At 52.0% G+C, this 27,124-nt stretch overlaps 13 protein-coding genes and 1 non-coding gene across 14 annotated transcripts; 7 read left to right on the top strand and 7 right to left on the bottom strand.

The window, feature by feature from the left end:
* Positions 1–592: 592 nt before the first annotated feature.
* On the top strand, positions 593–1,930 carry BU25DRAFT_434738 (carboxypeptidase-like protein A1 precursor; the record flags this gene model as incomplete). The annotated part of the gene is made up of 3 exons (XM_033708873.1): positions 593–896; positions 947–1,568; positions 1,621–1,930. 3 exons carry the CDS (start codon positions 593–595, stop codon positions 1,928–1,930), a joined length of 1,236 nt encoding a protein of 411 aa, XP_033556801.1.
* A 351-nt stretch (positions 1,931–2,281) lies between these two features.
* On the top strand, positions 2,282–2,369 carry BU25DRAFT_t131. Its single transcript has one exon. It is a non-coding gene; the product is annotated as a tRNA-Gly (tRNA).
* Positions 2,370–2,432: 63 nt separating this feature from the next.
* Positions 2,433–4,800, bottom strand: BU25DRAFT_206775 (uncharacterized protein). Its single transcript, XM_033701154.1, has 5 exons — positions 4,485–4,800; positions 4,190–4,435; positions 3,735–4,133; positions 3,418–3,683; positions 2,433–3,368 (listed from the first exon to the last, which is right to left on the bottom strand). Exons 1-5 carry the CDS (start codon positions 4,686–4,688, stop codon positions 2,585–2,587), a joined length of 1,899 nt encoding a protein of 632 aa, XP_033556802.1. The 5' UTR covers positions 4,689–4,800; the 3' UTR covers positions 2,433–2,584.
* A 766-nt stretch (positions 4,801–5,566) lies between these two features.
* On the bottom strand, positions 5,567–6,282 carry BU25DRAFT_415105 (uncharacterized protein). The gene has a single exon (XM_033707465.1). The coding sequence runs from the start codon at positions 6,203–6,205 to the stop codon at positions 6,035–6,037; it is 171 nt and encodes a 56-aa protein (XP_033556803.1). The 5' UTR covers positions 6,206–6,282; the 3' UTR covers positions 5,567–6,034.
* Positions 6,283–6,605: 323 nt separating this feature from the next.
* On the bottom strand, positions 6,606–7,280 carry BU25DRAFT_206784 (ribosomal protein L37ae). The gene is made up of 4 exons (XM_033701155.1): positions 7,210–7,280; positions 7,074–7,153; positions 6,890–7,014; positions 6,606–6,789 (listed from the first exon to the last, which is right to left on the bottom strand). Exons 1-4 carry the CDS (start codon positions 7,217–7,219, stop codon positions 6,726–6,728), a joined length of 279 nt encoding a protein of 92 aa, XP_033556804.1. The 5' UTR covers positions 7,220–7,280; the 3' UTR covers positions 6,606–6,725.
* A 375-nt stretch (positions 7,281–7,655) lies between these two features.
* Positions 7,656–10,163, bottom strand: BU25DRAFT_494928 (POPLD-domain-containing protein; the record flags this gene model as incomplete). Its single annotated transcript, XM_033711818.1, has 1 exon — positions 7,656–10,163. One exon carries the CDS (start codon positions 10,161–10,163, stop codon positions 7,656–7,658), a length of 2,508 nt encoding a protein of 835 aa, XP_033556805.1.
* A 644-nt stretch (positions 10,164–10,807) lies between these two features.
* On the top strand, positions 10,808–11,569 carry BU25DRAFT_425559 (uncharacterized protein; the record flags this gene model as incomplete). Its single annotated transcript, XM_033708354.1, has 1 exon — positions 10,808–11,569. One exon carries the CDS (start codon positions 10,808–10,810, stop codon positions 11,567–11,569), a length of 762 nt encoding a protein of 253 aa, XP_033556806.1.
* A 111-nt stretch (positions 11,570–11,680) lies between these two features.
* BU25DRAFT_415106 (FAS1 domain-containing protein) lies at positions 11,681–13,950 on the bottom strand. The gene has a single exon (XM_033707466.1). It carries the CDS (start codon positions 13,466–13,468, stop codon positions 12,056–12,058), a length of 1,413 nt encoding a protein of 470 aa, XP_033556807.1. The 5' UTR covers positions 13,469–13,950; the 3' UTR covers positions 11,681–12,055.
* Positions 13,951–14,165: 215 nt separating this feature from the next.
* Positions 14,166–16,513, top strand: BU25DRAFT_402286 (glutamate decarboxylase). The gene is made up of 5 exons (XM_033705041.1): positions 14,166–15,157; positions 15,203–15,692; positions 15,740–16,054; positions 16,102–16,226; positions 16,281–16,513. Exons 1-5 carry the CDS (start codon positions 14,597–14,599, stop codon positions 16,422–16,424), a joined length of 1,635 nt encoding a protein of 544 aa, XP_033556808.1. The 5' UTR covers positions 14,166–14,596; the 3' UTR covers positions 16,425–16,513.
* Positions 16,514–17,499: 986 nt separating this feature from the next.
* Positions 17,500–19,579, top strand: BU25DRAFT_462720 (cryptochrome; the record flags this gene model as incomplete). Its single annotated transcript, XM_033710538.1, has 2 exons — positions 17,500–18,107; positions 18,160–19,579. The coding sequence occupies 2 exons, from the start codon at positions 17,500–17,502 to the stop codon at positions 19,577–19,579; spliced, it is 2,028 nt and encodes a 675-aa protein (XP_033556809.1).
* A 117-nt stretch (positions 19,580–19,696) lies between these two features.
* BU25DRAFT_206845 (class I glutamine amidotransferase-like protein) lies at positions 19,697–20,907 on the bottom strand. The gene is made up of 2 exons (XM_033701156.1): positions 20,245–20,907; positions 19,697–20,181 (listed from the first exon to the last, which is right to left on the bottom strand). The coding sequence occupies exons 1-2, from the start codon at positions 20,707–20,709 to the stop codon at positions 19,843–19,845; spliced, it is 804 nt and encodes a 267-aa protein (XP_033556810.1). The 5' UTR covers positions 20,710–20,907; the 3' UTR covers positions 19,697–19,842.
* Positions 20,908–21,418: 511 nt separating this feature from the next.
* BU25DRAFT_415110 (MFS general substrate transporter) lies at positions 21,419–24,097 on the top strand. The gene is made up of 2 exons (XM_033707467.1): positions 21,419–23,595; positions 23,650–24,097. The coding sequence occupies exons 1-2, from the start codon at positions 21,913–21,915 to the stop codon at positions 23,974–23,976; spliced, it is 2,010 nt and encodes a 669-aa protein (XP_033556811.1). The 5' UTR covers positions 21,419–21,912; the 3' UTR covers positions 23,977–24,097.
* Positions 24,098–24,829: 732 nt separating this feature from the next.
* On the top strand, positions 24,830–25,639 carry BU25DRAFT_462723 (uncharacterized protein; the record flags this gene model as incomplete). The annotated part of the gene is made up of 1 exon (XM_033710539.1): positions 24,830–25,639. One exon carries the CDS (start codon positions 24,830–24,832, stop codon positions 25,637–25,639), a length of 810 nt encoding a protein of 269 aa, XP_033556812.1.
* A 564-nt stretch (positions 25,640–26,203) lies between these two features.
* BU25DRAFT_206875 (uncharacterized protein) lies at positions 26,204–26,899 on the bottom strand. Its single transcript, XM_033701157.1, has one exon. The coding sequence runs from the start codon at positions 26,761–26,763 to the stop codon at positions 26,344–26,346; it is 420 nt and encodes a 139-aa protein (XP_033556813.1). The 5' UTR covers positions 26,764–26,899; the 3' UTR covers positions 26,204–26,343.
* Between the last annotated feature and the right edge of the window lie 225 nt (positions 26,900–27,124).

Consider the following 27,124-nt stretch of genomic DNA (forward strand, 5'->3'; position numbering starts at 1 on the left):
AACTACTCAAAGTTGTAATGGAAATGTTGGTGAGGTGGCTCGTGCCGATGCGCGCCCAGATTAAAGGAAGGTGACTGTATCTACCTGACCTTCCTGAACAGAACTTCGCTTCGACCATGTCAGATAGCGGATTACAGCACGTCATGCTCCAACAACATCACGAGAACATGTGTATGAAGTCTGGCTGTGCCTCGAATCGGTCCTTCCGCATGGCCAAGCTCCGCCATTCCCACCTCCTTCCTCATTGGGCCAGCCAAGAGCTCTCCGAACCAATCGTACCTTGCCCGCGCGTAAACACGCTAATCTGCCAAGCAGTTACCAAGCACCCTCGAGTAAATGAAACAACCATCCAGAGCATCGCATCTTCTTCCGACTTCCTTCAATCGTGCCTTCCCGGCGCCTTCAGCAGATCATCATAGAGCTTGGGAAAGCGCACACCTACCTAAACCATGTGTACTGTGATGGCCATTTCGGCGATGAGACACGATGGGCAGGTGGGAGACTGCGTCAAGTGAGCGTGACCAACATAAAAGGTAAGGCTATCCACGATGTTTATCGTGCAACAGCGCGAACCTCATCTCCATCCCCCAAGATGAAGTATATTCTTACCTCCGCGTTGCTCGCCTCCTCTGCCCTTGCTTCGGTCGTCCCAAGAGACAATAAGAAGGTCGACTACAGTGGCTTCAAGCTTCTTCGCTTGGAGAACACCGAAGGCCTCGAGGCTAAGATCGAGGAGCTTTCGGCCCACGTCCTTAACCCCGGCAAGTCTGCTCAGCTCGATGTCGTTGTATCGCCCGATAACGTCGATGCGATAAGCTCGCTGGCGGAGAGCAAGGTCATTAACGATGACGTTGGCGCCATTCTGGCAGAGGAGGGCGAAATGGGCGTATATGCTGGTAAGATCGAGTCTAGCTCTGGGTATACACATCATGTTGACTCGCGAAAGTCCCTAGCGAGAGCTGGTTCACCGCATACCACCCTTACGCGGATCACTTGACATTCCTGCGCGACCTTCAGGCCGGTTACACTGGCAATTCGGAGATCGTCACCTCTGGTTCTTCGGTACAGGGACGTGTCATTACCGGTATCCACATCTGGGGTTCTGGTGGTAAAGGATCGAAGCCCGCAGTGCTCATCCACGGCACAGTCCACGCTCGCGAGTGGATCACTACCATGACCACCGAATACCTTGCCTGGCAGCTGCTCACCAAGTACGCCTCGGATGCGAACATCAAGGCCGTCGTCGACAAGTTCGACTTCTACATCATGCCCATTGTCAACCCTGACGGTTTCGTTTACTCTCAAACAACCGACCGTCTCTGGCGCAAGAACCGCAAGACCATCAGTGGAAACAGCTGCGTCGGCACTGACATCAACCGCAACTGGCCATACAAGTGGGAGCTCACTAACGGTGCCAGCACCAACCCTTGCTCTGAGACATACAAGGGTCAGGCTGCCGGAGATACTCCTGAGAACCGCGGTCTCGTTGCCCAAGTTCAATCGCTGAAGAACTCGCGTGGTATCCGCTTATACCTCGACGTCCACTCCTACGGACAGTACATTCTTTGGTAAGTGACATCTTCAGTATGACGGTTCCAAACGAATCTAACATTTCGGCAGGCCATACGGCTACGACTGCAGTGCCCGCCCCGAGAACGATGCCGCGCACCGCACATTGGCCACAGACGCCGCATCTGCCATCCGCGCTGTCTCGGGTACTGCTTACACTATTGGCCCCAGCTGCTCGACTCTGTACGCTACCACTGGCTCCTCCACTGACTACACGGATGTCACTGGCAACGCGACCTACTCTTACACCTACGAGCTCCGTGACAAGGGCACGTACGGTTTCTCTCTTCCGGCCAACCAAATCCAACCCACTGTCAGGGAGACATGGGCTGGCGTCCTCAGCATGTTCAAGGCTGCTTAAGAAAGTAGGCGGAGTTGTAAATAGCTCCATTATTACAGTTTCTGTATACACGAATGAACAATCATGACCACCCATGAAATACTTAAGTTCGGATTGTGGTATGATACTGAAATGGTAGTCAGCAATCGCAGATGCGGTCAATGCATGGAGTTGGAAAGGCCCACATACACTAGACCCACCCGTGAAAACTCTTCACATTTCGAACAAATCTCACCACGTACCTTGGTCAATGTGAAGAGATCTGATGCAAGAAATTGGTGAAGACTCATTTCCTTGTTGTTATTTTGTTGGAATATAGGCATAACTATACCATCACCTTTCATCAAAACAAGTGAATCACAATTCACCATCGCATCGGTGGTTTAGTGGTAAAATTAGCCGTTGCCATCCTTCACAGGACAACTTCGGCTAGCCCCGGGTTCGATTCCCGGCCGATGCAAGCTTTCTTTTTGTTGTTGCGATGGCTTGGAGTTTAGGGAGGGTGGTGGTGCAGGGCTTATGTGAAGCTGGAAGCAAGCGAAGACGGATGACCGCGACGGGTCGAGCAACACCACCAATCTCACCCGCTCACCAGACTTCATTTTGCCCTTGTTTCAGATTGAAACCGAGTGTTCCAGGTACCAGCCGCTAATGGAACCTGAGCAACGACGTCTCTCACCACTCTAAAGCCCACTCCAGGAACATGGTATCGAACGCGTGGACCGACCATTCACCCGTCTCCAGGTTCTTGGTCAAATTCGTAGCTCGAACTTCGCCTTGGCCTTCTGCAATACTACCCGCCTCAACTACACCATTAGCAACTGGACGTGCGACGTGGTTGTCCCCAGCATCGACGGTGAAGTTTGCCAGAGAGATCTCGAAAGCGTTTCGGTTTGCGACAGTCGGCGTTCCCCAGTACTGAGCTTTGAGCTTGTCTTTGGAGACGTGCAGCTCTGTGTAGCCACGGTAGTAGCCTTCTTGCCATAATAGCTCTTCGTTGTCGCGTATGAAAGCTGCGCTGATCTTTTCTGTCTCCGCGATGGGCCCATCGAGGCCGTTGCTTGTTGTCCCAGTCACTGCGAACTCGACACCGATTGCACCGGCGCCTGTTGCAGGGTCGTACTCCACGCTGTCGAGCCAAACTAGGTCGGACACCCAGTTCTGATGAGAGTCACCGGCCAGCATGATCGTGTTGTCGATTTTGTTGTCGTAGAGGTGCTTCAGCGTTCGATTGCGGCTGGCAACGTAGCCATCCCAGGCATCTACGTCAACAGGAATATCGCGGTCGCCTTCTCCAGTCCTGTTGATATGCGAGAAGATCATCTGGTTGCCGATGATGCGCCATGCTGCACCGCGCTCTTTGGACTCAGATAGTTGGCGGAAGAACCAGTTTTCTTGATGTGAACCCATGATTGAACGGCCGGCGTCGTTGGAGATCTCGTAGACGTATTCGTCATTCCTGGATTTTAGTCAGCACGAGTACCACAGTATTTGCGAAGTGCACTCACCATCCAACCCGTGTAATACTTCGGTCATAGCTACGAGTGTCGAGCATCACTAGATCAAGTAACTTGCCCATTTGGAAGCTTCGCCAGATACGCAGGTTGTCATCCATATCGATCTGTCGCAGAGGCATCCACTCAAAGTACGCTCGAACGGCGTTCATCTTCCTTTGATCGAACGAGATGCCACCGAATTCATTGAATGACTCCTCGGTGTTGTTCATTGTGCTGGATCCGTCTCGCCAGTTGTTGTTGGCGATCTCATGGTCGTCCTGCCAGGCATATCAGTTCAGCCCCTATATTACCAGAGACACTTGACTTACCCAGACTGTGATGAACGGAAACTTCTCGTGAGCTGCTCGCAGATCTTCATCGCTTCGATATTGTGCAATCCTGGTCCTATAGTCGTACAGCGTGACAATCTCCTTTGCAGGAACCATAGCGCGCTCATCTTCGCCCGGAACACCAACCTCATCTTCGTAGATGTAGTCACCGAGGTGCAGCACGTAGTCAACGCTGTCCTTTCGAGCAATGTTGCCGTATGCGTTGAAGTAGCCGAGAGGATAGTTCGCACACGAGAAGACACCCAAACTCAGGGATGACACATCATCCTCCGGAGCAGGTGCGGTCTTTGTCCGCCCAATTGGCGAAGTCGTATCGGTACCGCACACTGTGAACTGGTAGTAGTAGGTAGTGAAGGGACTAAGTCCACTAGCTTCGACCTGTGTCCTGTTAACATACACTGTGATGTGAAGCAAGAAATGTTTAGCTTTCTCACCTTGATGGTGTAGTCAATATCAGACGTGGTGTAGGCTTTACCATGCGATACAATCTGATCGCTCATACTTGAGCTGGAGGATACCTTCCAATCAACACAGATCGGCGACTTCGAGGCCTTGATATAGCGCTCCGTCTCGTGGCTGAAGTACGGCACTGTACCTTTGACAGTCACATTCGAAGCATCATTCTCGAGAACTGGCGAAGCTCTTGTCCACAAAATGACTGATTCGGCGAATGGATCGCCCTGGAACCGTCAGCTTTCATGCTTTGATGCCTGATGGGCACGAGCTTACTGATGCAACACCATGTGTGAACTTGACGTCCTTGGTATGACAGTATGATCCGTCTCGTTTCCGGAGTATTCGCTTCTTGACTTTGTGGGTATTGATACCCAGAGGTGAATGTCTCAAGGAGGGACTGCCGTAGTTGATGTTTCCATCCCAACTTGCAGCTGCAATGACTGTGTAAGCTGCGAAAACAAGGCTTTGGATTAACATAATTGCGATTCTTGGGCTATTCAGAGCATAAGAGGAGAACGATAAAGAAAAGAGTAGACATTGTTGAACAGATCCTGGACGAACATATACTGCAGTACTACGCTTGAACTGAGAGCCCTGCAGCACAACCCTCTACAGTTCACATTGTAGCATATACATGTGGTCAATAAACCAATCGTGATTGGCAGGCGGACAACAACAAGCACAGAAAACGTGTGCTTGACATGGATGTGGATCCCAAAAGGGAAGATAGCGATAGGATCATATGCGAACTAAGGGCGTTCCGCTGCCTTGGCCAACTTGGCGGAGCGGGATGTGTGGATATTACCTCTCGATCTCGAAGCACGTGGAAGAGAGCGCTCTTGAAGAGCAGCCCCGCAAAGCGGGCAAGACGTGAGTAGAATATCAGAATACCGCTGCAAGTATGCTGGACTCACACGTGTAGAGAAGGTCAAAGAGTGGGGGGCTTGAAATCATGTGCGGGGACCAAGAAAGCACTTGTGTGTGTCGAGTGGCTAGTAAAATGAGATCTTGACTATACATCGAAATGCCTCTTCGGGAGAAGGAAGTAGGTCTTCTGATATATGTTGCTCTGCACCGACGAGGTCATCCTTAGTCCCCATGGACGTGGCTGGCGATGTGCTCGGCCATGCGCTCCGGACTTTGACACAAGCAGCAGATGGCTTGGAACGAGGACATACATCTGACGATACAGTTCAATGGCTTCGAAATGATGATCGCAATTGTCATGGTGATGGGGTAGGAAGGTGGAGTTCGAATGCTCGCCTGTCGAGGTGGCTGGCTCTGCACAGACCGCGTGATGTCATCGCATCTCGCGTTTTCCACCTTCACCTTCGAAATCAACCCAGCGTATTTGTCTGATCTCCAACTCGTGCTTTAAAGTACTCCTCATTGTTGCTTCTATCACGGCGGAAGTCATGTTACTGAAACAGGCAACTATTCGTCACTCTACCGTGATATTCATTCCACTTACCAGTTAGCGTTGTGATACCACGTTACCCAGAACAGCACGTACGCTACCGCAGCTGTAGGAGTACTGGACGCCTGGACGTCGACCCTGAAGCTCATAGACGGAAAGAGCCTGGTCTAGTGGAACTTTCGTCGTAGCCTCAAGGACACGATACGATTTGCTCGTCTTGGTGCAGCGTTGAATCATTTCTATTTTTTTTTAATGTGCCTTGTGAGAGCGATGAAAGGCTTGTTAAAAAGTGCGTCTGGCGCACATCTGCCCGCACAGGATAGCAGTGTTGAAGGTGATGGAGTGTGCCAAGAAACCTCATATTGTTATAAGCTGAGTGAAAGGAGGGACGTAACTTGTTATGACCTCAGCTTCGCATGTCTTTGGTTTGGTCACGCCTAAGGCTCATCGCAGTGCTTTGTCCGCCGTGGTAGTATGGTAGCAACAACGTCATGGGGGTGCAATGTGCAGTAGTGGCAATGGCAGAGTAGGTGAGCATCAGGTAGGCTGACAAAGTCATATCGGTAGAAAGAGCCATCTAGCATGTCCAGGTCTATTCATTAGCCCTTGATGTGGTAGAGAGTCATCTGCTGGCTCTATAGGGATTGAAAAAAAGCATGCTATCAGTGGCTAGGAGCACAGGCGTTGAGGTTCCAACAGTGCGTGTAGCTCATCGTGCTCGTCGAACCGTGTGTAATATGGGCATGAGACCGTTTACCGTCCAAATGAAGGGTTGGGCGCACCAACCCCTGACTCTTTGGGGGGAAGGGGGGTTCCGAAAAGGACGTCAGAGCGAGTCGGGGGCCAATTGTGTGTAGAACAAGGAGTGCAGTGCGATGACCTGTTGTTGTAAGCAACTTCAATGCTGAACACGGGAGCACGAAGGCCGATAGTTTTGTTCATGATCGTGCCATTTCTTTGTGTGAAACCCTGTAGACTCCATGATCGTTACAGGACAGGTATCCGAAAGCTCCTACAAGCCATTTCATTCGTATGATGGCTGCTGATGCAGAGAAACACGCTCGAAGAACTCCACCATCCCAGTGTCCAATGTTCCCTTAAACCTCAGCAATCTCGCGGAGACGACGGATGGTCGACCTTGTGGCGGCGGCGGCGGGGGTACTGCGGGCGCGTGTTAGCCTTATTCCTTCTGTCTTGCGTTGCGCAATCCAATTCTTCGTATCGAGATGTAATATGTGCGGTGCGGTGCGGGAATTCTTACGCGACGGTGTAAGCACCACCAGCGGTGGTCTTACGGCAGGAGCGGCAGTTCCAGATACCGACAGCCTGGCGCTTGACAGCGTTCTTGCCGCAGAACTGGCACACGTAGCGGGCGTGCTGTGTGACCTAGGGAGAGCATCAACATTTCGTCCTTCAGGCGCGGCAGGTTCCAGGTGTGTACGCACTTCCATCTTCTTGACCTGCTTACGGAGCGAGGCACCGTAACGGGTACCGTACTTTCCGGTGATGCCGACCTTCTTAGTGCCTACATCGCAATCAACATCGTCTTCTTCATCGCTCGAGCAGTTGGGGCAGCCGTACGCTTGGTCATTTTGGCGGTGTTGTGGGTTGACTGGTGGGTTGACAAAGTCGAAAGTTCTGTGGTCGCTCAATTTCGATCGTGTGGGCAGCAGCTTAGCGGAATCCTTGGCGGCGCTTTACCGAGTTAGGTGCGTCTTCCTGACGGATCAACCCTCACCGACCTAAGCGAGCGCTGGGATGCATCATAATCATCACAACACCAATCTTGAAGAACCAGATCGATGATGGAGGTTCCGTGTCGAGAAGATTTGCTTGGTCTGCAAGATGCATGCATGCTCAGTGCCCCACTGCACAAAGTGAGACACTTTGCTTGTGCGGCAGGCGCACTGGTTACGAGGTCATTCATGAAAATGTCTGAGTACCATCTTCTTGCGACGGAGTGCGACTGGAGTATTTGAAAATCTCGTGAATTTGATTTGATCCAACATGGTAGGGGTATATCTATTCTAAACAACCTCCCACGTGGCAAGTCTGCCTACAGTTCGTCCAGGCTCCCTGACAATGCAGATGCGATCCTCCTTTTGTACGGCTTTGTCTCCAGGAATGCAAAGAACCCTATGCAAAGCAAGATTGGCAACAGCAGTCGGCATACCCTCAGCCAGGTTGTAGTTGCCAGTTGTAACAAAGCCAATCAGATCTTCCTCGTCTGGAACCAAAGGGTAATCGTCTTCTGCTGGTGTTGGAGCGTCCTTCGGTGCCGGTGGTTCTAACAGACTGCTAGCGAGCTCTCTTCGCCGCAGGTGCTCAGAAACATCGTCACCGCTACGAGTCTGCTGTCTCCTTGGTACGCCGTTCGTCTTCGACTTAGGGCCTGGCACCAGAGATAGCCATTTGTTGCGCAGCTCAGGATTGTTCGTTGGCAAACGGTAAACTCGAGAGCAGTCAACAGGATACCCTCGTCCCACCACTATGATCTTGACAGTGAAGAGATATGGTACTTCAGGCTCAATAGCGGGGTCCTGAAGAAGCTTGGTCGCTTGAGCAGAAGAAAGCTGACGGAATGGAGTGACCACCTTCTCGGACTCGTCCTGCGCTGCAGTAGGCTCTGCAGGTGCATTCGGTAGCAGGCGCGCCCACTCGCAGGCCCACGGGTCGCCAATCTCACCCTTCCTCCCGTTGCCGAGATCGATCGTGGACCATTCGATTCTCTTGCCTTTTGGCCGCTTCGTCCATTCGTGCTTCCTCACGTCTTGTTGCTTCAGCTCCCACGATGAACCGGCATCAGTGGCAGGGCAGTCATGTGGGAAGCTTGGCACTGAACGTTCGAACGTAACCTGCCGCCTCTCCTTCAAGCCGCCAAAGCGAGGGTTGCCACCAGTAGACACTGGGTACCGCATAATGCCTCGCCATACGGGCATGACGCACTTCCAGGGAAGGAGAACTGTCCAAGATTTGCTCTCTCGAGAGACGTAGATTAGCATTGGGATCGATGGGTCGGTTGGTCTTGGCTCTGGATATCTGCCTAGTGTATTCGCACTCTGTCGTCTGTTGATCGACTTCTGCGACGGCAGTGTCCTTTGACCGGTAAGTCGAGCGGTACGGCTGAAAATGGATGACGAGGCTTGCGTGCTGTCGATGGGCCAAGCTGCGAGTGTCTCGATCAGAGAAGAGGGATCCTGGTGTATCGTCGATGGCGTAGGAGGGTCTCGCAGGCGAGGATCTGAGATGTCGAATGCGAGCAATGCACCAGCTGGCAGCACACCAGGATCTGTTACTGAAGCGAGCGTAGACCATAGTGATTGAGGTGCATCAGGTGCAGCATCAGAAGGAGATGGATGCAGTATCGAGCAGAGCGTCTCTGCCGCTGCAGGTCCCATGATCTCAATAGAGCCAACCTCGAATCGAAGGTCTTCAACAATGACCGCTGGCTTCTGGACCTTCGAGATGCGAACGACCTCATTCCATACTTGCAGAAACGCACTTGGGTGCACTCGGGCAAAGGCTCTCCTCTTCTTGCCATCCACTTCAGGCGCGCACCAGATGACAGTCACATGCGCAATTCGCTTCAGAGGTCTCGTGTCTCTCTCGTGCAGCCAGCCTTCCCAAGCTCTTGTACCTTGTCTCCACTTCTTCGCCTTGCCTCGCCTTTGCCATGGATCTTCAGCATCTTCGGCGCCAAAACGTAACCCTCTCAGCAGCCCAACGATGCTGTCTTCCACGCCCTCAAGCCCAATTGTCGACATGTAGCTCATATCCCAAGCGATGGCTCCGCGCTGCGCAGCAGTTCGATGGGTCAGACGGTATGCCTTCACGACGGGCGCAAGTGGGATCGCAAATCGCCAGAGGGGATCTTTCGGTTCCGTCATACGTGCACGCTTTGTGTGCCATATGTGCGTTGGTAGCCATGTCTTGTCTCGTTGGCGTCTGCGAAATCGCGATGGGGGCGTGGCCGGCGTGGCTAGGGATGGAAACCTAGGCTTCGTCTTCGGTTTCGGCACAGCTTTGAAGGCCTCCCTCGTTCCCTGCTCTGTCCCTGTCTGCTCACTGCCTTTCTCCTCTGCCTTCTTTTGCTCTCTCTGCTTCCACACTTGTTTGCTCTTCTCGATGCCCTCCTTCCTGAGATACTTCTTCTTTCCCTTACCAATGCCACTGCCGCTTGTGCCTCGTGTTATCGGCGTGTTATCTTCCTTAGCTTCCTGCCGCGCTCGTCTTCTCAGCCGTTTTGGTACACGGTTTGGGTTGTGGCTTGCAGTCCTTCTGCGCAACTCTCTGGGCACATCTTGAAACGCTCTTCTCGATAGACCCTTCTTTGCTGCTATCATCGCCCCCTCCAGAGATTTAATCTCATTTTCATGCGACTTGAGGAAGTTCTTGACATTGACCTCGCCATTGGGGTACGCGTTTCTCGTTGATATTGTAGGGATGTTATGCGCGGGCTTCTGGGGAAAGCGCGCGCGTTTTGCACGCGGCGCACTGTCTGACGTCTGCTTCCTCTTCTTTGAAGCGTCGGCCATGGTTCCTCGATCAGTGTGGAGCAGTGAGGAATGGCGACGCCGTGACAGCCAACGGCTGCAATTGTTTCGGGACTTTTTGACAACTAGCGAGTCATAGCTCCCGTTGCCGGCTTAGCGCATTCGCGTCTGCACGTGCATTCACCGTTCATCCGGTGCACAACTTCCAAACAAACAACTTCGGTAAACTTTCCCACGCCTAAATCGTGATAATGCAGGGCCACTGGTAACCATGTGTTTCAGAACGACTGCCCTATCACGAGAGCTAATGCGAATAGCGCATCACACGATGTTCATCTCGGCTTTGGCACTGGAATCCACTCCACTTGCCCCTGGCAACCTGCAGGCCCTCCCTGCAGCTGCGCCTCGGCCAACCCTGGGACCTTGTCTAAGACAGCCTTTCTCTTGCGCGCAATCATAGCATTCTTTCTTCATAACACGCTGGTCATTCTTACACACAACAATACCTTGGTCTTGCTTCGTACTTGATACCCCTCGAAGCAGACAAGCACGCATTCAAGATGATGTCCTACACACCCCTTCCAGAACCCTCTCCATATATGTTGCGTATGCAATTTAGTCCACAGCGAAAACGTCCTACCCACGGCCGCACCGAATCTGAATTCATCCCACGACCCCTCAGTATCATGCCAATGTCACCCAGCAAACGATCGTCTGTTTACGTTTCCGAAGCATCAACACTGCTCTCACGTCGCAATTCTGTCGTCTCTCCCGTAGGACGGTCACCCTACGATTCTCTATTCTCGCCTACCAGCGACCCATCGAGACTGTTGTCTCCAGAGCCCGCCGAATTCGTCGACCACTATGCCATCCTCGAAGTAGGGTCTGAGGCCACAGTAGACGAGATTAAAGCCGCATTCCGCCGTTTACGAGTAGCATACTTCCAGAGCGATGCAAAGAAGTACCGCGCATTGACAGCTGCGATGGAGCTGATGGCAGACGAGGAGCTACGGGCAGAGTACGACGAGATCTACCGCGCACGAGTCGGAGGTGCATCAACACCCATAACACCATATTCAAGCCTACCAGCTGGACTGGAGTCACCAAAACACGGGAGGAAGGACAGTGGACACAGCGCCGGCAGCTTGCAGGAGGATGTAAATATAATGCCTGTCCCAGAAGAGATTCCAGAAGAAGAAGAAGAGGAAGAGGAGGAAGAACCACAACAGCACATTCACGAAGACACACGAACTGACGACCCCAACTGGGCGCTCAAGCGCCACCACCGCGTATTCGCCAATTACGAACCCTTCTACGGCACCGAGCCTTACGATTCCTTTGTTCCTGTTTTGACGGCCTACGAGACTTACTCGAGGCACCCGCGACTGCGATGTAGACGACCCAGCTACCTAGGTGACGGGCTAGCTCGGAATGCCATGCCCTACTAAAGTTTATTTCTGGTGTTGGTGTTGGTGTTGTGTAGGTAGAGTAGAATGGCGTCAGGGGTCATCCATGTCTGTTGCATAGTTGTCGCATTATAGCGTTGAATACTATTACTCATTGTTGACTTGGATACGTAGACTAGTTGACTTGACAACACCGAGAACTTCGGGCATCAATGTGGCAGTGGCTAACGGATGGATGACGTTGACCAACGAGCATAGCAACGTGCGAAAACTTTACCACGAGCGGCTAAAGAGCGGTGAGATGTGTAGATTGAAGATGCCGATTGTTGGCCGTTGATTCTACAGAATTCGTTGTATTCACGGGGTGCAGCACTGTGCTATTAATGCGTACGAAAAGATAGTAATATAGCGTGGACTCCATAAAGATCGTACAATGCCATAGCGGCTCAATAAAGTTCTCTCATCATAACAGGTAGACATGCGCTAGCCACGCAGCCCTTCAACCTCAACCGCCTCCATCGACAAACATTACAACTCGATGTTCTCCTCAGCAAAAGGCTCAAGGCGCTGCTTGAACTCCTCAACGCTAAGCTCCTCGCCCTGCCACATGACCTGCTCGCCGTTGGCGTTCTTGGGTGGGATCAGGACATCAGAGACGACCTGGATGACACCATCGTTGGCAACACCGTCGTGCACAGTGACGCGCGAGAAGCCATTGATGCGGATCGACACAAACGGTCCGTACCTGGCGACATCGACAGCAAGGTACTTGTCGTCAAGCACGGTGGGCAAGTCGTAGTGGTAGTATGGCGGGCGGTCAGCAGCCTTCTCATCATCATGCCTCTTGCTGGCATCGTAGAAGGCATCGGTGTAGAGTGTCTGGTTAACAACGATGTGGTACTTGAGCAGAGCCTTCAAGTACTTCTGGCCGTAGGTGCTGAAGAGGAAGGCATTGACCTTGGGGCCGAGCTTCTGGAAGGCGAAGTTGGAGGGGGCGAAGAAAGTGCCCCCCTCGTGGGGGTAGTCGGTGTTGTTGATCTTCTCGAACAAGCCGGTCTTCTGGAGAGCGAGCTCGAGGGTGCTGAACTCGCCGGGGAGGAGCTCGATGATAGATGCAACCTTGGGGGGAGGGACAAGGATTGAGTCGACACCGTGAACGACACCGTTGGTGCCGAAAATGTTGACTGCGACCAACTTGCTGTAGAAGTTGATGGTGGGGCCCTTGAGGGTGACGCGGACAGTCAGACGCTGCTTGTGGCCAAGCTTCTCGGGCTCGAAGAGAGTCGGGATGGTGTAGCTGTGGAGCACACGGCCAGCAGGGTAGAAGTCAGGGCTGACGTGGTACAGAAGGATGTCCTTGAGAACCTCCTTTGAGGGGTGCTTTCCATGGTCGGGGATCTTCTCGAAAGCCTCATCCGTAGGGGCAAAGATGGTGTAGTTGGCCTTAGTGCTGTTGAGCGTCTCAACGAGGTCATCATACTTATTGATCAGCTTAGCAAGCTTGGTGGTGTACTTGCTCTCGTTGATGAGCTCGTAGACTGTCCTGTTAGGCTTGTCATCACCATCATGAGGCGGGTGGTGAGGTCCACCGTGGTGGGGAGGGCCGTGATGAGGTGGCCCATCGTGGGGTGGGTGGTGAGGATGGTGTTCATCACCGCCACCAAAGTTGATGATAGCGTCGTCGAATGATGAGCCTTCTAACCACAACTCAACATTGGCACCAGCGTCGTAGATCCGGCTGGAGATGTCCTGTGCGCTCTCCTTGACCTTGTTGAGGGTGTCATCGAGGATATCTTGAGCATTGTCGAGGAGCTCGTTCCCTGACAGCTTCGCATTCTCAATATGCCTGTTGGACTTGGCTAGCTTCTCGAAGACCTCAGCTTCGGTGATCACCAAGGCCGAAGCCAATGGGATGAATGGTACCACGCGAGAGAAACGCATAATGTCTGGTACTGAAGATTGATGGGGAATGCAGGGAAACAAAGAAAGAAGTAAGATGAACCTCCTAGCGACTAAAATGCAAGACGAGTTGATTACACCACCACGCGTGGCAATGGCGGAGCTTCGGTAGTGAATCAACCGCCGATGATGACAGTGGGGCAGACGAATCAGATCAGGTCAGTACGACGTGATTATTCTTTAAACTTAAAAGAGGCTTGATAATTGGAAGGCTACGATCGAAGCGAGAGCAAGCTATAACCAAAACTCCAGATACTTCGTGAATACTTGCTCGCAAACGCTGAAGCCGCGTACTTTGACAGCCAGGCAGCCATTTGGGACGCGTGTACAGACGCGGGGCCGAGCTGTCAAGTTGTCGACGACAACCGATGACGCAACTGGCGCGGTTGTTGTTACCATGTCAGCCTCGGCGCGGGGTACGCTGAGACAAACTTGAGACTGCAAGGGGTTAATGAATAGACGTCAGATCTAGTTGATATGAAGATCGATAGTAGAACAGAAGAGTGTGAGAATAGCTGATGTTAGACACAGCTGTCTTTTCTGGTCACGTGATAGCCTTTTTTGGTTCCTTCTAAGGCCGAATGCTTGCCTTAGGCATCTGCACGTCGCTTACTCACAGCCGGGAGAACCTTTTCGAGTCTATGCAGAGCATTTCGTCATCCGTCTTTTACACGTTTGCGTGGTGAAGCCAGGTGTTGTGTGTTGTCTGGAAGCATCGTCATTCTTGCGCTATTTTCTCCAGACAATTGCGATGCTGTGGGCCTCCGGAAACAACGCGCAGTTCCACCCGCTGCTGCCATTGGATGTTCAACGTTCGTGCCTTGCCGGGCTCCAGTTTGCTCATTGAGTGTGGAGAGTGCTCCGTAGCCCCATCTCCAGGTGAAACAAGCTTTTTACAAACTTCGATCAAGCTTTTTAGGGGTGTCTGATTGCATCGTTGGTAATGCTGCGGAGGGGCCCGGAGACGTGTGCAGTACGACTGCTACATGAATTATCGCGCCATGTCGTCATGGTAGGTTGCGTATATACTGAAGCAGGTATCTGCTTTGGAGATTACAACGACCTAACTCCTACACACAACTAGTATTACCATACCGAACTCTATACACAATGCCTCTTGCACGACACGTCGATCCCGATGAGCTTATCGAGACTCTGAAGGATCACCCACTCCACAAGGCTGGTGCTCACAAGCGAGGAGTCAGCCATACTACTCCGTATTCGAGCAGATATGCGGCCAGTGTCGAGCTATCCAAGTACAAGATCCCTCAGGATGGTGCACCAGCAGACACTGTCCACCAGCTGCTCAAGGATGAGCTTGATTTGGATGGGCGGCCCAGCTTGAACTTGGCCTCGTTCGTGGGAACGTACATGGAGCGTGAAGCTGAGGCGCTGATGATCGAGAACATCTCGAAGAACATGTCGGATGCGGATGAATACCCTGCGATGATGGACATGCACGCACGCTGTATCTCGATCATTGCTCACCTTTGGGGCGTTCAGAAGGGTGAGAAGGCCATTGGGTCCGCCACAACAGGTTCCAGTGAGGCTATTCACCTTGGTGGATTGGCCATGAAGAGACGCTGGCAGGAGAAGCGTATGGCTGAAGGCAAGGACACATCGAAGCCCAACATCATCATGGGCGCCAACGCACAGGTTGCTCTCGAAAAGGTATGTACGGTGTTATTTTGGGAATTTTTTGCTAACTGATTGAAGTTTGCTCGCTATTTCGAGGTAGAGGCGAGGATTTTGCCCGTCTCCGAGGATTCATCGTACCGTTTGGACCCTGAGCTGGTTAAGAAGAATATCGATGAGAACACCATTGGTATCTTTGTGATTCTGGGTAGCACATACACGGGTCACTACGAACCGGTAGAAGAGATCCACGATATTCTAGACGCTTACGAGAAAGAGACCGGCAACGACATTCCCATCCACGTCGATGCTGCATCTGGTGGTTTCATTGCACCTTTTACAAACGCGAAGGCTGGCAAGAAATGGAACTTTGAGCTTCCTCGCGTCAAGTCTATCAACACCAGTGGTCACAAGTTTGGTCTCGTCTACGCTGGTGTTGGTTGGATTATCTGGAGAGACGAGAGCTACTTGCCAAAGCACTTGGTTTTCGAGCTGCATTACCTTGGTGGCACAGAGGAGTCGTACACACTCAACTTCTCCCGACCGGGTGCGCAAATAATTGCGCAGTATTGTAGGTCACACGATCCTTCTGTACGACAGCGAGACTAATCTGACTAGACAACCTGATCCATTTGGGTTTCAATGGATTCCGCAGCATCATGGAGAACACACTCGCCAACGCACGCTTGTTGAGCAGGGCTTTAGAGCACACCGGTTGGTTCCGCTGTGTTAGCGACATTCACCGGAAGAAGGGAGACTTCAAGTTTGAGAAGGGCAAGAAGCAGTACGACGAGGGAGAGAACAGCGCAGCTTACAACGCTGGCCTCCCTGTAGTTGCATTCACCCTCGCAGACGACTTCAAGAAGGACTACCCCCACGTGAAGCAGGATTCCATCAGCAACCTGCTGCGCGCTAAGCAATACATTATCCCGAGTGAGTGTAGCTTTAACGGTTTGGCGTACTGTGACTGACACGTGTAGACTACCCGCTGCCACCAAACGAGGAGAAGACCGAGATCCTACGAGTCGTTGTACGCGAGAGCTTGTCTCTGGACATGATCGATCGATTGGTGACTGATATCTGCCAAGTCATGGAGCAACTGATGGTACGATTTTCCCCACATATACCATGTCAGGGCAGCTTACTCACACTCTCACAGAACACGGATGTAACCGACCTCGCAGCCTGGCAACCATCGAATCCCAGTGCGGAGAAAACACACGCGTCTCTTGGACATCGGGCTCACAACAGGCACAAAGCTAAGAGGCCTATGCACGAGGGTGTGCACCGATCTGTGTGTTAGCGAGCTTTACCGTTCCAAGGTTTGACGCACTCATGCAAGTGATCGAGTAAAGACAAAACCCATGCAATCCTGAAAAAGAAACTTGTACCCATGCAAATCGTGATCTTGTGCTTTGGAAAGGTGATCTTGTACCACTCATTGTCAAAGGGTAGGTCAAAACTCATCTTCTTTGATTGCTGGCCACACAATACCCGTCATTCACAGCTGAATGTAGCCATTTTATCTGCAGATCCGGCACGAATCTGTCCGAGGGCGTGGGCCGACAGGCGAAAATGTCAAGCAGATTGCACTCCAGCCTGCCGGATACACCGATACGAGGGATAGCCGCGAGTGTTGTTCCTGCATGGGTGCGTTGCACGCAATCTGTTCCGACAATCAAGGGATCGCGAGATCTGTGGCGGTCCATACACATCATTGGTTGTGTTGGGCCACTTGGCACCCCAGAGATCTAGATGCTCCTGTGCGACGAGGCTTCTGCAGGCGTGGCGCATCGGTACATTAGTCAAGCTCCTCGCGATCTCAAGCTCGCTTTCATGACAGCACGACCATCGCCACGAGGAACTCCCACCACCTCTCGGCCCGTCCCAAACTCGCTCTTGCGTGCGTCCCTGCAGTGGTTGCTGGCCAATGACGCGCACGTGTTCTGACAGGGCTTACGTCATAATCCTGGCCCAAGATGCTGCGGCAAGCATCATCAGCCTTGAAACGGATCTCCTCAGTCCCATACATCTGCACTCCGGGCTGAGGCATCTTGATTAGCTGACAGATGACATATTAGAGTTTCTTCTAGTGCCAGCGGCCTCGTGCCCTAGAATTTTTGGTGGAACACAGCTCGGCTCTCACCGTCGTGTCATGACGCATCGTGGGGCTCTAAGTTTCCCGAAGGCACTCTTTTGCCTGTGGCCACCGCTATGAACGATCACAATCTCGATTGCTAGGAGTCGATTCGTCAATGAATCGCTTCTCGTTGATGTTACGACGCAGCAGTTCCTGGCCGCTGTGCAACCTCTGCAACATTTCTCTCTGCTCTTCGTGTTCCCGTCGGCCTCTTTACACAGCTAGCGATAATCTGATCATGTCCAACGAACAACCGCGTATTCTGCTTTACATCCTGCGTCGCGATGTTCGCCTTTCAGACAACCCAGTATTCACAGCTGCTTCACGGCATGTTACACGGCAACAAGACTTGACATCACCGCCCAACTCAGACGCCCGCACAAGAGATGATTCGTTAACTTCCGAGCATCGTGGCACCTCCTTCACACATTTGCTGCCTGTCTACGTCTTCCCCGCACATCAAGTCGAAGTATCTGGCTTCCTCCCCTCTCCATCAGAGCAATCGCCGTATCCAGAAGCACGCAGCCAAATCGCGAAAATATGGCGTACCGGACCTCACCGCGCAAGATTTATGGCTGAGGGAGCTTGGGACTTGAAGCAAACGCTTGAGGGTCTAGGATGTGGTTCCGGATTACAAATCAGAGTTGGTATGATTGGGGACGTCGTCAAGAATATCCTCGAATATTACTCAAAAAGTGACGATTCAAAAGGCGAAATTTCTGGGGTCTGGATGACAGCAGACGAGTCGGTGGAGGAGAAGGAAGAGGAGGCGGCTGTGAAAGGGATTGCGGAACAGAATGGAGTCGACTTCAAGTTATGGGACGACGAGAAGTATTACATTGACAAGTATGTTCCTTCCGCACTTGCTCCTCTTGAACTCGAATCTAACGCGTCATAGTCGCGACCTTCCTTTCGACAATATCTCTCAACTTCCCAACATCTACACATCCTTCCGAAAGTCCGTCGAACCATTACGAGACCAACCTCGCAATACCCTACCAGCACCTACACAATTACCACCGCTACCACCCGATGTTCCTCCTCAACAATCACCCTTCAACATACCTACAAACCTCGATGATCTGTTGAAAGCGCTCTTGGCTCCCTTCGCGAAAGATCCTACATTCGGCTTGGCAGTGCCTCCCAAGTGGCCTGGTGGCAATGTCGAGTCAGCACATCCCTTCACAGGAGGCGAGTCCCACGCGCAGGATCGCATATCATTTCTCATCTCTAGTGGAGCTATGAGCTCATACAAAGCCACACGTAATGGCATGCTAGGACGCGACTTCAGCACCAAACTTTCCGCTTACCTCGCACAAGGGCATTGCACGGCACGGCAAGTGCACTGGGCGATGATGGACTTTGAGGAAGGCAGAGGAGCCGGTAAAGGCAAAGAAGGGTACGGAGAAGGCGAGAACGATGGAACAGCAGCTGTTCGTTTTGAACTGCTGTGGCGAGACTATATGCATCTGTGCATGAGAAAGTTCGGTCCAGCAATGTTTCAGCTCTACGGCATCCGGCCGCAGGAAAGCAAGAACAACAAGACTCCACCTCCACCAAAGAGCTGGCGGCGGCTCGACAAGCCAACACCAGGTAAAGACCTCCAAAGCATTGAGATATTCGGCCGCTTCCGCTCCGGACGGACAGGCGTCGGCCTCATCGACGCTTCAAATCGCGAACTATTCCTCACAGGCTACACATCGAATCGCGCACGGCAAAACGTTGCTTCCTTCCTTGCATCCCACCTTGAGATGGACTGGCGCGTCGGCGCAGAATGGTACGAGTGCATGCTTACAGACTATGACGTACCGAGTAATTGGGGCAATTGGCAATACGTGTCTGGTGTAGGAAACGACCCAAGGCAAGGGCGTGTCTTCAACCCTGTAAAGCAGGCGCTGGATTATGATCCGCAAGGCGAATACATCAAGGCATGGGTTCCGGAGTTACGGGATGTCAAGTTGACAAAACAAGTTGGACCGCAAGGAAGAGAGGAGATCGACAAACAGCGACTGATGGGTTTATACCAAGCGAATAAGCTCTCAGAGTGGGAGAAAGAAAGGTTGGGGTTGAAAGGGGTCGAGTGGGTCGAGAGACCACTCGTGAACATCAATTTTTCCGTTGGACGCGGGCGAGGTGGTCCAGGACGTGGAGGCACACGACTTAGTAGAGGCGGCGGCGGTGGCGGTGGTGGTGGTGGAGGACCAGGTAGAGGAGGAAACCGAGGAGGCCAATATCAACAGCACCGAGAGTACAGGAGAGGTGCTAATGAGGAGAAACAGCACGTGGCAAACGGCCCGACAATTGTTAGCAGTCAATGATTCAGGGGTTTGGTTGAAAGTCGGCGATCACGGTGCTCTGGTGTTGGTATCTTTAGCGTGAGATTTACGAGTGATACGATAAAGGGTCGTCTTGAACATGCGGCGAATGCATCAAATTTCTGATCTTACGTCTTATGTTGCTTTCTCCACATATCTAAGCCAGCTTTACTTGTCCTCTAGGAGACGTACGTGCATCTCTATATCACCTTAACTAATCGCATCCGGCACCTAAGTCTTGCTCTTGCCCTCAGTGTTGTACCCATTTATACCGCACCAGGCACATCCCACACCTTCGCAAACGGATCCCTGTGCGGGTCAGTCCACCTCTCATACTCCATACTATTCGCCACAAAATCCGCAACCTCCTCGCCATAGATCTTCCCTACCCAAGCCATCGTCACATCAATACCAGCAGAAATGCCACTCGAAGTAAAGATATTGCCATCTTCAACCCACCGCGCCGACGGCACCCATGTGACATTGGGCCCTGTGGAGGTAGCCCATAGCCAGGAGCGCTTGTTGGTGGTGGCTTTCTTGCCGTCAAGAATCCCGGCGCGGGAGAGGACGGTGGCGCCGGTGCAGATGGAGATTATGTACTTCAGCTTTGGGAAGTAGTCAGTATTGTCATTCTTAGTTTGGGAGATCGTGCGAAAGTAAGAACGTACCTTGGGGTAGACCTCTTTCACGAATGCGATTTCTTCGGTCATGTTCTGCCTTGTGCCGCCACCACCGGGGACGAGGAGGACTTCGATGTCTTTATCCACTGACGTAGTGTGGTTTGTTGGGGCAGGATGACTCTTCTCCTTGCCGAGGATGTTGGCAAACGTGTTGGTCGGGAGGATCTCTTCACCGAAGTTGCTTTTGCCGTTTATGTCCTTGATCGTGGTGCTTACTGGGTCCATGGTCTTGCTGAGTAGGGTGAGAGTCATGGCTGTTTTGTTGCTGTAGAGCATGGAGAGGGTATTGAGCACGTCTAGTGGGCCGAAGACGTCCAGCGCCTGGAAGCGCGGAAGCAGTAGCATGGCGAAATGGGTAGGTAGTTCGGTGGTGTTGGTGAATTCTGGCTGCTGTGGTGCTGCAAATGCTGAGGGGAGAGCCGCAAAGAGCGGCATCAAGGTTGAGACGCGCATTTTGGTCGAACAGACAATGACCCAAAGAAAGCTGCGATGATAATGAGAGAGTAATGTGTAGGCAAACGAGGCTGTTTGTATGACTGAAGCCTACCTCAGGTGTTACCGCTGCTTCTTATACCCAGATGCACAATAGATGAAATGAACAATTTAACGACCGCCTCCGGGAGCAAATTTCGACTCCACTTTGCAGCGTGACCTTCAATCAATCTACGGCTATTGAGGCATAGCCTCATGGAGTAGGAATGCAAGTCCAGTGAGCAAGTTGTAGGTCATGAAACAAGCGCATCGAAATGATGTCTTGGTTGGAGGCCCTGATCAGGACATGCCACATTTTCGTGGCTTACGAGCCAATCTTCGAAGCATGTTCGATGGCCATGTATACCTCTAGCAGTTGTTACCGAACCGGATTGTCGAACTTGCACGCGCGTGAGACAGTTTCTCGCATGTGTTCAGTATGAGTGTGTAAGCTGAATAGATGAGTTCGAGCTCTCGGAGTCGCTTGCCATATTGGCCAAGATGTAAGCCAAGATGTAAGCCAAGATGTAAGCCAAGGCATGCGGTGTAGTTGGCAAGGGTGCGATCACCTTGTTGGCCGAAGAAACGCAGGTCGCTGTTCTGGGTATTCCGGCCTTCTCGTTGCTGTCAATAAAACCCCTGTTTTATCTTGGCTTCGAGGTGTCTGGTGAATGTTCGATTGAGTCTTCGAAGTACAATGCCGAGGACTCTAAGTGGCCGTGCAACGGGTTAACGCCGCAGACGTGCAGCAATTCCGGCACTTCATGATGCTGGTACTTGATCAAGAGTTTCTTTCGGGTATTCCTACGGACATCGATGGGTTGTTGAGCAGGTTCCTGGCTTTGCTGATTTCGCGACGCAGATGTACGTTACCTGCCCGGCTGAGTCTCGGGTTACATGTAACCTACCAGCCTTGCAGAGGCATGTCATAATTACCACCACGGGGGTAGACATCAGTCTTCAGAGCATCGTGCTCAATAGGGCAGTCAATCACAATCTTCTACCTCGTGAAGGAGCGCTGTTGCAGACATTACTGCCCAGAAACGATAGAGCGGCAGCCAATAGGAGCACCGGTGGATGCAAGCAACGACAGCTACCATTCGCAACCGTTGCCCTGGAAAGAGAGAGCATGGGTGAAAGAAACGTGACAGGTGATGGCATCTGTTCCAGAAGATATCCATTGTGATGAATGACGAATGGCATCTCTTGAACGTCGAGGCAGGGCGCGGGTTCCTGCCGTTGCCGACAGGCCGAGAGCTCAGCTGGGGCAAGCGCGGGTATGACGAAATCTGGAGCGCACGCGTATCTTGTCTTTTCACCTGTTGCTTCAACCTTCACTTTCGCCAGCTGCACCACCGCTCTGATTCTGGCCTCTTGACGCATGCAGTAACTGCAGTGAATAGCCCTGCCTCTACGAGGTACCCCGTACATACCCAGACCTCGGCCGATCTTGTGCGCCCCGCCATGAGCGGAAGACGGCCGCCCATCGACAAGCGCAAGTCGTCTACGCTGCACTATCAGACCTTCCCTACGAAACCACCGACTTCACGAGGCCCTCGACAGTCGAATTCCCCGCCCAATGGCCCTGCCAGCGGCTCAGAGCCAGACGATCAGCATCATGAGTCACCCCTGCCTAAGAAGCAGCTCATTGTGCTGGCTATTATCGCGCTTGCCGAGCAGACAGCCCTCAACTCAATCAGTCCATATCTGCCAGAGATGACAAAGAGCTTCCCAGAGGTCAAGGAGGGTCAGACAGGGTTGTACGTAGGGCTCATTGCCTCGTCATTCGCTCTGGCGCAGTTCACGACCAACTTCTTCTGGGGCTGGCTGTCAGACAAGATTGGGAGGAAGCCTGTCATCATCACTGGCACCTTCCTGACTATGGTTTCCTTCCTTGCTTTTGGTTTCTGCAAAACCCTCTGGCAGGCTGTTCTCGTACAGGCGCTCATGGGAATAGTCAACGGCAACTCTGGCGTTGTGTCTACCTGTCTCGGCGAGATCACGGACCGCAGCAATCAGTCACGGGCGTTCACATATCTGCCAGTGGTCTATGGCATCGGCGGCATCACTGGACCTATCGTTGGAGGTCTGTTGGTTTTCTACAAAAACCCTCTCGACCAGGGGAAGACCAACCCGTTCCCGTACCTACTGCCGAACCTCTTCTCTGCCCTCGTTCTCGGTATTGATCTCGTAGTATGCATGATCTTCCTCGAGGAGAGTCTGGAGGAAGCGAAAGATCTGCCGCCTCTTGGCAAGAGGATAGGAAACCTCTTTACACGAATGTGGCAGTTCACGAGCTCTACACGGCCTTCATACGTACCACGCTGGCTGAGCAGGCAGAAGAGTCACCACTCGCAACACCTAGATGGCATTGAGGAAGAAGACGAGGATTTGGACGATACATCAGACGCTGGCTCGGACGGAATCGCACCGGCCCTGTTCCCAGATACCAACGGCGAGCTGACTAAGAAGGAGATTCTCAACAGAGATACGATCTTACTTCTGGTTACATACACCATCTTCCAGCTGGCGAACATCTCGTACAACTCCTTGTATCCAATCTTTGCCGAGGAAGTAGAACCGACAGGACGAGGACTGAAGCCTGAGGCTGTTGGGCTGTCATTGTCGTTCGCAGGCGCCATCACGATTGTCTTCCAGGTGGGCATCTTTGGCAAGCTTCGCGGCAAGCTTGGCAACAAGGTCGCATACAGAGCCAGCTTGGCTTTCTTCGTTGTGGCGTTTAGCTTGATGCCCTTTGTGGGCTATAAGAGCAAGCAGGGGAGTGCTTGGTTGTGGTTCGAGCTCGGTGTAGTGTTAGTGATTAAGACGATCGCTGGTGTCGGTGGTTTGACAGCCGCGCTGCTCTTGGTAAGTTGTGTATACAACGCTTACATTGATTGCATCATGTTAACACCCTTCTAGATCACCAACTCAGCCCCGAATCACAATGTACTCGGCACCCTCAACGGGTTGGCCCAGACGCTCTCAGCTGCAGGCCGCGCTGCTGGACCCTTCATCTCGGGGTCGCTTTTCACGGCAGCGACTAAGATCCAACCCAAAGGAGAAGCACTACCCTTCGGCCTCTTTGCAGGTATCTCGTTGCTGGGTTTCCTTTTGAGTTTTGGCATTCGTGGTGAAAACCTCGAGGCTGAAGGATGGAGTGACGAGGATGAAGACGAGGATGAAGAGGAGGAGATCGGTGATGATAGGCAAGACATGAACGAGCGCTCTGGCCTTCTACGCAAGTAGCGTCGCACTGCACTGTACAGACGTGTGTCACATAGATAGGGTTTGCATAGCTTCATCGGCACGATTGAGCGCGGCGTTGGTTGTTTGCAAGTATATAGAGGACGATCTCGGCAAATAGATGCTATATCGCTTCAGGCGAAATATCTTATCCAGACATTCTCGCTACTTCCCACCCCTTGTCTCGATCTTACGGGAGCAGGTCTACAAACGGAAGCGTACTGCCTGATACGGCAGGGTGCTGTGTCGTGGTGGTCCGGGAAAGTGGAACAGAGGCGTAGCGCACACTGAACGGGTAAGAGCAGCTGACAACTCCAGGGCTTTGGTTGGGACGCGGGTCGAATCTGTGATCATCATTACAATTTTTTATGCTTCTGGCGCATGCTTAGCTTCAAGAAGACCCATCTGATGGAGTGCATGAGCCTCCTTACCATTATCGTCATTGGTGAGGGAGTTCTCGATATTGAAGGATGCCTCCTCATCATGTGCATCATTGTCATCCTAGTGAGTCCGCTTTTTGTATACTTAACTTAGAATCGTGGCTTACTTTATCATGCGCGTAGGTCTTCCTTTGGGCACTTTACTTCGACAACTTCCCTCACGGTCACTATGGAGCCACTCGACAACAGATCTGATCCTTGCTTCAATTCCCATTTGAATTGGCTATTGTCTGTTTGGTCGAGGGCTCACAGCAATTACAATGGCACGCTACGTCCTCAAGAACGTTGCTAAGGGTACCATAGATCTGCACAAAATATGCCGGCAACATCTGGACGGGACCAAGCTGCAAGACGCACTCACCAATTAATACCAGTTCACTTCCAAGATTGATACGTGCGGATACTACGAAGAGATCATGTTCCACATCGAGAACATTAGTGACGCTACCGGCATCTGTTCTCAACAGAACACGACTACCTTCGATAGCAGTGCATGGCCCGAGGACTTCTGGTACATCGACAATGCTATTGCAAACAGTGTCTATTCTGGTCTCGGCGTCAGGATGCCAATTAAAATGCTGGAAGCTTTCATCGAGCCCATCGATATCGCGGAGAAGAGCTGGAAGCTTACCTACCTCTACTTCTGGTCCTGTTTCTGGGTCCTCATCATCTCGCTCATCGTTTTCCTGTTCTTGATTCGCCGTCACAAGGTCGATCTCTCTGACTCCGTCTCTATCATCATCCGCTGCCTGGTGCTTGGAGCTGGCGCGGCAGCTCTTGCTGTTCTCGCCAACAAGCAAAGACTTGTTAATCTTCTTAACTTGCCAGCTATCCTTCCAATAGCCGTGGTACTGCTCTTCACTGCCCTCTGCTGCGACAAGCTCGCCTCCCTCTGGTGCAACTGGCGTCTCATCAAGTCCGGCGAGCCATACGCACTCGAGTTCGAGAAGGAGCACCACCACGGCGGTCACGAAGAGTACGGCGAAGTTCACATGACCGGGGATAAAGAGCACGGAAATGTACATCACGGCAGGCCGGAGCTGAAGAGTCATTGCAAGTCGGCTGGCTGGAGTATTCACGCTGATTCTGTTGAGTTGTCCAAGGAGGTCACTGAGTATAGCTCGAGTCATTACAGGGACAGCACTCATGGTATCGAGGGGGTACAGACTACACCTCCGCAGAGCCCGAGTCCGCCGCCAATGACGCCTAGGATGATGTATTTATGATACAGATGAGTGTGGAAAGTGCTTGTCAAGGGAAGTAGGAACCACTACACCAACACGTGATGCATGGGGCATTCTCACCCCATGAACCGTCACATATACGGTGTATCGATAGTAATGGTTTGTTGGCCGATCGAAGTTGTGCTGTTGGTGGTAAGTGTGAGGTACGAGTTTCTATGGGCCGATTATTAAGTGAGATGCTTCAATGACCAGTGAGGTCTAGAACAAACAAAGGTCGGATCTACATGAACTGGGGCTGCTTCTGCTGAGTCGAACCCGTCTTCAACAATTGGGCCAAACAAGGCTGATAGCACAGCATAATATGTAACTGCATGAGCAGTGTCGGTCGGAGGCTGTGGTCAATGATTGAATTACTATCTGTGTTGTCCGATGGTGTTTTTGTACAGGAGCTCTCGGCTCAGAGGTAAGTGCACTTGCCTTCGGGCAGTGCCTTCCTCAATAGAATATCATGTGACTTAGGCCACGTAGTTACATAATATAGCTGCGAACACGCCCACTATAGCCAGGATAGCTTCAGTCGATAGATTTCTGGTAGAGGAAAGATATTGGTCTTGTTCCGAAGACGTCACTAGGTGTACAGACCGTAACTATCGCTGAACAACGAGCACCTTTCTCTACGCTTCGACATCGACCCACAAACGCCTTTGGAAAGAGCCGCATTCACAATGCTTATAAATCCACACCACCTACACGAAATTCGACTCAGTCGGCACGAACATAGTAGTGATGGTGATGGCTACCATGCTGCTATGAACTGGGACCATGTTGGGCCGGTGGACTTGGGTGGCAAGAAGATGTGTTGATCGGGCACCTTGGTGTTGAATTGCTGTCGAAGCCAGCAAGGCTGGAGAGGTGATGGAACATGCAGACCTGCTTGCAGCGGCATGAATCCTTCTCAGTGTCAGGCGTCTTCGACAGCTTGGCCATACGAGACCAATCGCACAACAGAGTAGTGCCACAAAGACACTGATCAGACCCAGTATCGCCTCTATCGACCAATTGTTTGTTGTTTCAGTGTCTTGAATTTGTGTCGGCTTCGTAGTAGGGAGGGCGTGCGCGCGATATGCTAGTAGGAGAACGCAGAGTAAGGCTGGAGGGATGATCATTTTGAAACGGTATCGTGGTATACGTTTGGCGAAGTCTCCCAGAGAGCGCGAGGGCTAGTTTGGTGCTCGTGAATAATAACTTGCGTTGTGTACAATTTCGTTGCGACCGTCGGTGACGGCCACTCGAGAGACAGCCGGTGAAGAAGCAGCTGTTGCAAGTAGAGTATCTGGAACCAAAAGGTCTAATGCGCAGTACTCTTACGAGAATTGATAAAAAATGGATTACGTGCTTGGATTGAGCTGAGGTTGAGAAAGTCAACACTCGGGAAAGAGCTAATGGACCACTCCTAAACGATGGGTTGTTGGCTGAAGCCAAAATGGAAAGAAATCAAGTTGCAGTAGCGGATTTGGAAATGTAGTG

The sequence above is a fragment of the Macroventuria anomochaeta genome (genome assembly GCF_010093625.1).
Source record: "Macroventuria anomochaeta strain CBS 525.71 unplaced genomic scaffold BU25scaffold_43, whole genome shotgun sequence".
Lineage (NCBI taxonomy): Eukaryota > Fungi > Ascomycota > Dothideomycetes > Pleosporales > Didymellaceae > Macroventuria > Macroventuria anomochaeta.